The following is a 10,769-nucleotide window of genomic DNA, read 5'->3' on the forward strand; positions in this document are numbered from 1 at the left end:
AATTTTTATTGAGTTTTTTTTTTACATTTATTATATAACAGTCAATCGATCGGGGCAAGATTTACCAACGACATCAAAAACTACTTCCGCGGGACGAAGTAGGCATTCAATTTTAATATTTACAAACGAAGATAACATTTACAAGTCTCAACACCGGCCCGGCTACGGGCACGATATAGGATCATACAACATACAAATCGTAATCGTTAACAAAAATACAAAAATAATACTGTAGAATACAATAAATATCGAGTACAAAAGGAAGTACATTAAAGCTCGGTTGTCGCCTTCACTTGGCGTTCGTCAGCGCACACTGTCACGTCACTAGTGTCACACGCTCAACAGACGGTCTCCATGGGGAGCTTGGCGGGTCCGGCGCTGGAGGGTGGCGCGGCCGTGGTGTTGGTGAGCGACTCGCCGCAGGACGGCAGCTGCGTGGAGGAGTGCGTGGCGCGGTCGGGGCGGCGGCGCGCGGGCGGCGCGGGCGAGCGGCAGCAGCGCGCCAGCGCGTCGCGCAGCGCCGCCAGCGCGGCCGGCTGCGCGCCCACCACCAGGAAGATCAGCACGCCCTGCAGCGCGTTCAGCAGGTCCGTGCCGTACCACACGTACTCGGGCCCGCCCGCCACCCACGACACCACGTCGGCGCCCCACGTCACGCCCATCACCACCACCAGCTTGGCGCACACGCGCCCCAGAGCGGCCCTATACGACATTATACTGGTTAGCGTTTTTAAGGTTCCGTACACAAAGGGTAAAACCGGGACCCTATTACTAAGACTCCGCTGTCCGTCCGTCCGTCCGTCCGTCCATCCGTCCGTCCGTCCGTCCGTCTGTCACCAGGCTGTATCTCACGAACCGTGATAGCTAGACAGTTGAAATTTTTACAGATGATGTATTTCTGTTGCCGCTATAACAACAAATACTAAAAACAGAATAAAATAAAGATTTAAGTGGGGCTCCAATACAACAAACGTGATTTTTGACCGAAGTTAAGCAACGTCGGGCGGGGTCAGTACTTGGATGGGTGACCGTTTTTTTTGCTTGTTTGCTCTATTTTTTGTTGATAGTGCGGAACCCTCCGTGCGCGAGTCCGACACGCACTTGGCCGGTTTTTATAATTATAGCCATTGTATCGATTGCCACTACTATACAGCCCGTGACGAGTAACCTATTTAAAGTACAGTACGTGAAAGTTAATAATAATAATTAAAAGCCCGTTATCGATTTTAGAGCAAATATGTAAAATTTATAGAATTAGTCGTTTAAATTATAGGTACACCTTTTATTACGTAATATCTAAATAACAAGTATTGGTTTCTATTAGCACGTTTTCTTATCTTGCCTTTTAATAATGAGGTCGCGAACGTAGTGTTGAGTTGCTCACTCGTGAGGCACCTCTTTTGTACCACTCATTTTGTTAAATCGTCGCAGTACTTCACACCGCAAAAATGTCTTACTTCACTCCTCTATTCAATTTACTCATTTACTCGCGCGCATCACAACAGGTCTTACCACACAAATCATTCAAACACTTCATTTGAAAAAACCACTCGCGGCTGAGGCGCGCAAGCGCGCGATGCGCACAAGTACTCACAACTCGCAAGAGTCGCGATACTCGCGAGCGCGCGAGCCGCTCGGTACTCGCCGACATTCAAATCCTCATTTGAGTCTCAAATGAGTATGTTAACTGCCGAACTACAAACCTTATTGCAAAGACAAAAGGTCCACCGAGAAATTCGTTGAAGTTTCGCTCACCGCCTCACGCGTCACTGACTGGGACATTCCCTCAAAAATCCTTTCAAAATGAAACAATGAATTATATTTATCCAAAGAGGGAGTGAGACAGACACACGCCCAACTTCAATGTCGCCTCGCCGAAAATGAGACACCAAAGACAACAAGCGTAAGCGCTGCAGGCTTTCATACATCTTAAATATGTCTTTCATAAATATGTCTATACATTCAATATTTTTTGTTGCCGTTGGAGTTTTTTGAAGCCGGAGGAACGGTCGATGCAAAAAAAATTGTAGTACCTCACCTCATTTGAAGTAAGACATTGTAGTACTTCATTTTAGAAAATGAGGTACTCATACAAACTCATTTTAAATTGATGTCCCACCCATCACTACGCGAACGTGCGTCACCGGCAATATATGACGAGAACGGGCAGTTTTTAAAAATTCATCAAAAAATTATGGTGGTAAATTATACAAAATGATGTATAAGAACAGTTTCAGGAAATGTTGTAGATTGTTTAAGTATCAAAATTACGTTGAAATTAAGTCGATTTTCAGAGACATTGTCACTTGTTTTGAAGTAATTTCTGGAGAAAATTGTTTTCGTCTAACTTTCATTTACACTACTTCAAAACTCTTCAAAGTCATAAAAACAAAAATGTAGTCTATTAAATTTGTTAGTACAGAATATGTGTAATACAAAATTACCATTTTTAGCAGTCCAAACTTTACGAAATTTACAAATAAGATCGACAAAATCAGTGCTTTACGCGCGTTTACCTAAACGTCCATCAGAAAAAAAATCATTACTAATTTAGTGAGTCTGTTTTAAAAAAAAAATTCTGTAAAAGTGCAAGATAAGAAGAGGTGCTAATAGATACCAGTACTTGTTATTTCTATTACGTAACAAAAGGTGTACAATTTCATCGACTAAATCTATCAATTTTACATTTTTGCGACTAAAATCGATACCGGCCTCTTAACTATCATCGCAGTGACTATAAAAAGTTAATAATTAGAATGTCAATTAAGGTTTATTTATGTATAAGGCGCGAGAACTCTAACTAATTGCATCACGTTGCAGAATGTTATCTGTCGATTAAACAGATTGTATCTCAGTATAGTAGTATGTAGTTGGTAACTTGGTACTGTAACGAAAGTTGCATGCAAATGCGCCCACCATGTATCTGATCTTACATGAAGGAGGAACAGTCATAGTTATAACACTTCAGAGAGACTCAGACTCACCGTTCACTCGTCGACTTGACCTCGTCGCGGCGCCAGAGGCCGCAAGTGAGCTGCCTGGTGGTGGACACGAACAGCGCCAGGTTGACCAGCAGCAGCACGCCCACGGGCCCGAAGAAGTAGACGAGTATCTCGGCGTCTCCGTAGAACCAGCAGCGCTGGTCGCCGAATCTCGGGCGGAGTAGGTCAGGACCCTCCGGTGGAGGTGGAAGAGCGTCGAGCAGCGCCGCGATGCCGGCGATGCAGAGCGGCCCGCCCCACGCGTACACCGTGTACACGCGCAGGCGCCACGACTCCTGCCCGCGCTCGAGGCTCGTCGGACGGAAGTCCCTAAGGAAATGACAGGTGTCAAGATTTATAGTGCTAATGCTAACATTTGTTTGTTGACTCGGTAAATGGTGAAGTGGGTGTATAAAGCAGCGATCTGTAAACTGCGGCCCTCGACCCCAGCCCGTGCCCCGTAAGCCCCTACTGAGAGTTGAACACGTACCTACTTTTGTCCCGCGATAAGGACGCGGGAAAGCCCAACATCAAAAAAATAAGTTTTAATTAACGTATGAGGAAATAAAACTATTAAAACGGATTCTATCGCGTATATCTATCTATCTAATACCTTTAAACGAGCAATTCTTGTTTATTTATTTATTTATTTATTTATATGTATATATATTTCGAGGATCTCGGAAACGGCTCTAACGATTTTGATGAAATTTGCTATATGGGGGTTTTGGGTGGCGAAAAATCGATCTAGGTCTAGTCTAGGTCTTATCTCTGGGAAAACGCGCATTTTTGAGTTTTTGTATGTTTTCCGAGCAAAGCTCGGTCGCCCAGATATTTGAATTTATACTACATCCCGACGTTTCGAACCCTTTACAGCGTTCGTGGTCAACGGGTGACTGAGGAAATATTACACTTCTTCGGTCGTTCGAAACGTCGGGATGTAGTATAAATCCGTTTTAGGACAATATTACCTTTTACAGTCCGAAATCGTACCTATACAACATATTTAGGTACTTGTCGGGGATCATTATCACGGGATCATATTATAACGATATTGATAAGCTTAAAAATCATAATTAACAATAATTTTATAATATTGTTTAGTAATAATAAAAAAAAAGTTTAATGTTATAACTTATAACAATGTGCTATAACTGTTTACCTATACATTGCATGTTCCAGTGTCCTTGAAGACTTTAATAACTAAGCAATTAAAAATGCACCAGCCTTTATACCTAGCCCGCCTAGGTATATATAAAATCAATAAATAAGCCATTAGTACTCGTAATTCATAGAAGCAAAGGTCGTAAATAACGCATTCCACGATGAATAATGACCAATATCGCAAATAAATTCCTCGACACCTGCGGCCTTAAGGGATGGCTATGGATGGAAATAAGTGTTGTGAGTTAAAACAATGTTTCTGTAGTAGTGAGAAAAATAACATTCTCGATTCTCAATAGGTCTAACTTAACCACTAAATAGTGGTAGGTGACAGTGAATTAATCCTTCCTGGCCGGAACATGACAACATCCATCAACAGACAGAGCTGTCTCTCGGTGACTGCTGCTTAAAAGGTCAGTGTTAATAGCCGTCTATTCCGCCGATACAATTACGATCAATCAAACGAGAATTCGTGTGCGCCGTGCGGTATAATAGTATAGGTAGGTATATATAAGCACGAATGTGTGGTGACGGCGGGTTACAGATCTGCTTGGAACGGTTTTGACAACTTGTGCGATTATCGGCTGTTTTCTTATACTTTCAATGCCTGGGGATTCCAGGTTTTAATCATGTATGGATCCCAATCAAATTAAATTTTGGCCAAACTATTTGTGCGCGGATGTTGGTGGCCTGATAACAATAATGGTGATGGTTGGTAGTTTAGTCGACAAAGGGATCTAATTAACTTCCATCTTAGGCCTGATCGATACGATGTGCTGCTGCTGATTGCAGCTTGAGTGCAGCTGCACCGAGAACGTGGTCGGCTCCCATGTTACAGTCTACAGCAACACTTCGAATAAATAGTTCCAGCGGCGATTTCGTTGCAGTTTTCTGTAACGGATTTGTTTATGACATATCGGCGACGGTTCTTAAACAGCCACTATTTAGCCAGCTAGGTGTTATGGTTTTTAATTCGCCATCAGTAAGCGGTGCATTTTATTTTTATGAGAGGTTTATTAACCCTAGGGTTCGTACAACAATTTTCACTTCATTTCAAACTATGATCTGTTCTTCAGACTAGCAACTTATACCTATGTTTATTCATTAATTAATCGGAATGGCTAAGATGATGTTAATATTATAAGAAGGGTGTTCGGGCAACGGCCGAGAGCATGGACAGCACTCACCGGAAGGTCCACCAGATGTTGAAGCACATAGTGTTGAGCCAGAAGAAGGCCGCCAGGAACAGGAAGTGCATGCACACCGCTGCCGACAAACACACCGTTATGTTCCAACTCCACACATGTACACATTCACTCGTAGCAGATGGATAGATAGATAACACATATCAGTGAAAGATACAACTTATATTTTGTTAATATGTTTCATGTGCTGTTGGTTTTCCAATAAATAAATAATAAAAAACTTAAGGGGCTCCCTAACGCTTGGCTTCGTTCTTCGCGTAGAAAAACCTTTTCGAAGACCTATAACGTATAAACTTCTTTATAATAGTTACGTTCATAGTGGATTGGAATATCCTTCTGTAGTTTGGAATCCTTTCTTTAATGTCCATAAGACCCGAATTGAAAGACTCCAGAAAAAGTTCATTAAAGCGCTGGAATTTCGAGCGATTTTAGCAGTGTATCTAGAAATTGAGTTCAGAGATATAATATTTAAAACTTTCGCGTTTTGAACACATGTTAACCTGTGTCGAAACGTCGGTAAATAAAGGTATTTGAATAAATTTCGCGTTAGACCCGTCTATAAATGTGAGTTAATATGAGTCGAGAGAGTCACCTAGTGCTCGGCACAACGTGGGCGGCACCTGGTCGGCGGCGAGCTGTGTGCCCGCCAGCAAGATATCGGCCAGCATCAGCGACGCCACGTACTGCGTCTGGCAGCGCCAGTGCAGCGCGTGGTGCGCCGCCGGCAGCGCGCAGCCGGCGGCCAGCGTCGCCGCCAGGAACGCCGCGCCCACCGCCAGCCCGCACCCGTACAGCAGGTGCCGCGGCGAGCGCGGACTCTCCTCCGCCGCGCACGCCAGCACGCGCGCGCCCCCCGAACCCTCCACCGCCTCCGCGCACCACGCGCCGCCCGCCACCAGCAAACCGCTCGCCAGTCGCAGTGACCCGTTGCCTTCCAGCGTCGCCTTCGCCAGCTCCCCCGACACCGAGTACTGCATCCCCGGCGGGCATGCCGGCCAGCCGATGCTCACGACCGCTTCGCCGGCGAACGTCCTCAGCTCCTGCCACGCTGCTGCCGCCCGTACGTCGTCCGGCACGCAGCCCGCGCCGTCGTACACTTTTCCGGTCCCGCAACACTTGGACGGGGGCCGCTCGTCGTCCTCCAGGCACACGAGCGCGGCCGCATGGTCGGCGCAGTACCGCGTCGTCGGCAGCACGCGCGGGGGGCTCCGCAGCATGATGGAGCCGTTGTTGGCGAGCAGCGCGTACGGCGCCGCGTCGGCGGGCAGCACGCGTAGGTCGGCACAGGCCGGCAGTGCGCCATCCGCCAGTCGCCAGTGCGATGGCAGCTGCCCCGGCTTGAGGAAGGAGTTGCGCGCGGGCGCGTACACCCGGGGCGCCCAGGGCCGGGCCTCGGCGTCCTCGACGCAGGAGGCGGCGGCGGCGGCGCGCGTGAGCACGGGCGCCTGCAGCGCGTCGGCCGCCAGCGTGCGCGCGGCCGTGCAGCACCGCGGCACGGCCACGGGCGCCGGTCGCACGCCGTCGGCGCCCGCCACCGCCAGCAACGCCGCCACCAGCAGCGACAGCATGGTGGTTACCGCGGGATCGAGTCGCACGCGCATCGCACACACTGGCACATTATCATCCTAGCACTAGGTTTCACACTATATCAATCCAAAAAAGAGCACGATAGCCGATAACAGAACGGTCACAATATTTCAACGGTGGATGCAGTAACATGTTCGGAAGTCGATCGCAGTAGCACGTGTAGTGGGGCTCGGCGCGGCATGGACGCGTGCTCCCGCCTCGAGCGCGCAGTAGACACTGACGGTTCGCCGCCGGGTCCGCGGCCGCGGCGTTCGGCTCGCGGCCGCTCCGCTCGACTCGCCGCCGCCGGCCGTACCCTCCACCGGCTCCACCCTGCCGCATACCTGACCACAAAAAATATATTACATTTGGTTCAAATATTTTTTCCTCGGTCTTCCTCTCCTTCTCTTTCCCTCTATTTTTCCTTCTATGATGTTCTTAAGGAACAGGTCTGGTCTTAGCAGATGTCCAATTAGTATTGTATTCCTCTTCTATTTTCTATTGTCTTTATTATATTTCTTTTCTCTTTAAATCCTATAATATTTTTATTATCATGCAATAAGAAAAGGTTTTTTATCCATGCTTTATCCAATAAAACTAATAAACAAAAGGCTCCTTTAATTAAGAAGGGTACTTGTGATTGGCGGAATTTTCAAAAATAAAACATTTTTTAAATTGTGTAGTTATTATATTACCTTACCCATTGATTTGTACGTAGACACGGCGACGCTGGTCATAGTAGCGACAGAAAAACTGGCCAAGTGCGAGTCGGACTCGCGTACGGAGGGTTCCGCGCCATCAACAAAAAATAGAGCAAAACAAGCAAAAAAACGGTCACCCACCCAAGTACTGACCCCGCCCGACGTTGGTTAACTTCGGTCAAAAATCACGTTTGTTGTATGGGAGCCCCACTTAAAAATCTTTATTTTATTCTGTTTTTAGTATTTGTTGTTATAGCGGCAACAGAAATACATCATCTGTGAAAATTTAAACTGTCTAGCTATCACGGTTCGTGAGATACAGCCTGGTGACAGACGGACGGACGGACGGACGGCGGAGTCTTAGTAATAGGGTCCCGTTTTTACCCTTTGGGTACGGAACCCTAAAAATCACAAATTCACAACATCAGCAAAGTTTTCTGTTGGACAACCTCGTCGTGAACAGCGGGCTCAGCACGGTTCCATTTTTATCGACTATCACTATGCCCGTCACTTTCGCACTTACATACTTGTTAGTACGTGACAGGCATGGTGATAAACGATAAAAATGCTACCGTGCTACTAGGGCAGAGTGAACTGAATGTCGTGCACATATTTGCATATGAGACTGCTAGCGTCATCTATCGACACGGCCACGAAAGACTCGGTTGCGTTAGCTAAAGTTACGCGTTAGGTGACGTTACAATTGTTCCGAACTCTCTACTCGAAGTTACTATTCAACGGTAGATGGCATTATAATTTCCGTCTGTATTTTTAGCAGAATATCATAAATTCAGAATACAGTATTTCTGTTACTTTCAGCGTTTCAGTACGGTAGAACTATTATTTATTCTGTGATTTCAGTTCGATAGTCAAAACAGAAACTAAACCTTATATGACCTTATTAAACTTCTAATGTGATGGTTTGTACCTATAAGTATATGTTTACCTCATCTACATAAAATAAAACAAACGTGGCTTTTCGTATAAAACTATCTCTAATCTCTAGTTTGCATTTTATCTTATCTAAGTATTCTAATTCTAAAGATAAACAAAACCAAAACTCTACAACTTCAAAACGCAAAACTAGTCATCCTCCAATAGTTCTCAACAGCACCCCAATTCAGCAGGTTGAAAGTTTTAAATATTTAGGCAGCTTAATTACTAGGGACTCCAGGTGCCCACCAGACATCGTTGCAAGAATTGCAATGGCAAAAAGAGCTTTCAACCAGAAGAAACAACTACTGAAATCCCGTTTGTCATGTAGAAGCAAGAAGCTACTGATTAAGGTGTACATCTGGAGTGACTGGAGTATAGCCCTTTATGGAAGTGAAACGTGGACAATGAGCCTAAGAGATAGAAAGAGAATGGAAGCATTTGAAATGTGGTGCTGGAGGCGTATGGAAGGCATTAGCTGGACTGGCTGGAGAGACAGGATAACGAATAAGGAGGTGCTAAGAAGAGTGAATGAAAGGAGAGCTATCCTGAACACCATTGCAAATATACGCGGAAAAATGATTGGACACTTAATACGACACGACCACTTCTTTAAAACTATCCTGGAGGGGCGGATAGGACGCAAGCGGGGTAAAGGAAAACCCAGACGCAACTTTCTAGACCAAGTGAAAGAAAAAGTGGGGGTCGTGTCGTATCAGAAAGTCAAAGAGCTGGCGCAAGATAGGGAATGCTGGAAGATACTCCACCGACAAGAGAATAACTCTTAAGTTAATGATGATGATGAAGTATTCTAATCTAATTAACTAATTATGTTGTGGAATGTGGACGTTTGCCACTATTCTAACCTGGAGTAGCCAACTTAAGGTACCCATAGCCAGAGATTTGGCAATGGCAAATAGATAATCCCGTGCTCAGCTAAATGCACGAATCCGGATTCGTTTCCCGGAATTTAAACCGTAAATCTTACAATAGTCACAATACTAATCCTATCTTACACATTATAGGTAATAATGTAGTTCTTTCCTCGGAAGGACTGGGTGGTCTGGTGAATACCTATTTAAGCATTACCACTCGTTTTCTTTATATCAGAAACAATGCCGTGAAAATACAAGATAGGTAGGTATAATGCTGGGCATTTATGGGTTGTGGGCTTATGGATGTAATTATGGATACTACAATGTAACTCCCGCTAAAGGTTGCCAAAGAATGTATATACTTAATATACTGTTAACACTGTTTCTCAAAATTTGACTCATAGGACCTTGTCGCAGTATTAGTATATTTTTGTAAGTATAGTTTATTATGTATAGGTAATAGGTATACGTTAAGTACGTAAGTAGGTACCTACCTATTCTATTATTTGAAACTGCCTTTTTATTCTTACTAAATCCTGTTTATAAATCGAACACAAAACTTGACTTTAGTTCCTAGAGTTAAGTACTTTAAGGTCCTAAGGTCAGCCTGGGTGGTATAAAGTTACTCTAGCTCTAGACTCACTACCTACTTGTTGTTGTAAAATTAAAAAAAATTAAAAAAATACTAAATGTAAATATTTTCAAAATTGCTTTATTAGGGTCAGATATGAGGATATTAGCTATAATTTGAGGTATATTTTACAAAAAAATATTGAACGGTATTGTATCTGGAGAAGCCCAAACTTGGTATGTTTTGAAAATTATTTTTATTATAATTAAAAAAAAATGACTGAAATGTAATGATATGATATATTTTTGGAATCGGTTCAGAAATCCCTTTCGTTTAATACCACACACGATAGGTTTCTAAACAATTTTTTTTAATTCCATACAAAAAAAAGATGACGTCATAACTCCTCTCGTTTTTTTTATTTATTGGTGCTTCGGGTCAAATTGTTTCTAATATTCTGAAGATCAATCGTACCGATTTTCATACCTTTAACATCATTTGCAGCATTTTACTGAATTTCCCGTTCTACCGCCTGTGCTATAAATAATTGATGTCACATAGGTTTGACCCCGAATTGGGCGCGAGTGCCGATCGCCAACTCTGCCGCGCGCGCGCCCCTCGCCGCCGCTGCTAACACAATACCGTGTTTTGTCTTGTGTGGGAAAACACTCTTTATGTTCCTTCGTCAGTACCTAACTACTAGAAGTAGGTACCTACAACAGCCAAACCACATATCGGCGTGACTCAGGTATATAATGCAACTCGCACACGCA

At 44.5% G+C, this 10,769-nt stretch overlaps 1 protein-coding gene across 1 annotated transcript; it reads right to left on the minus strand.

Annotated features, from left to right (window-relative positions):
* Positions 1-338: 338 nt before the first annotated feature.
* LOC134649065 (probable G-protein coupled receptor Mth-like 1) lies at positions 339-7,155 on the minus strand. Its single transcript, XM_063503780.1, has 4 exons — positions 5,943-7,155; positions 5,333-5,411; positions 2,985-3,311; positions 339-702 (listed from the first exon to the last, which is right to left on the minus strand). The coding sequence occupies exons 1-4, from the start codon at positions 6,949-6,951 to the stop codon at positions 339-341; spliced, it is 1,779 nt and encodes a 592-aa protein (XP_063359850.1). The 5' UTR covers positions 6,952-7,155.
* Positions 7,156-10,769: the final 3,614 nt, after the last annotated feature.

Source organism: Cydia amplana, chromosome 6, assembly GCF_948474715.1.
Source record: "Cydia amplana chromosome 6, ilCydAmpl1.1, whole genome shotgun sequence".
Taxonomy (NCBI): domain Eukaryota; kingdom Metazoa; phylum Arthropoda; class Insecta; order Lepidoptera; family Tortricidae; genus Cydia; species Cydia amplana.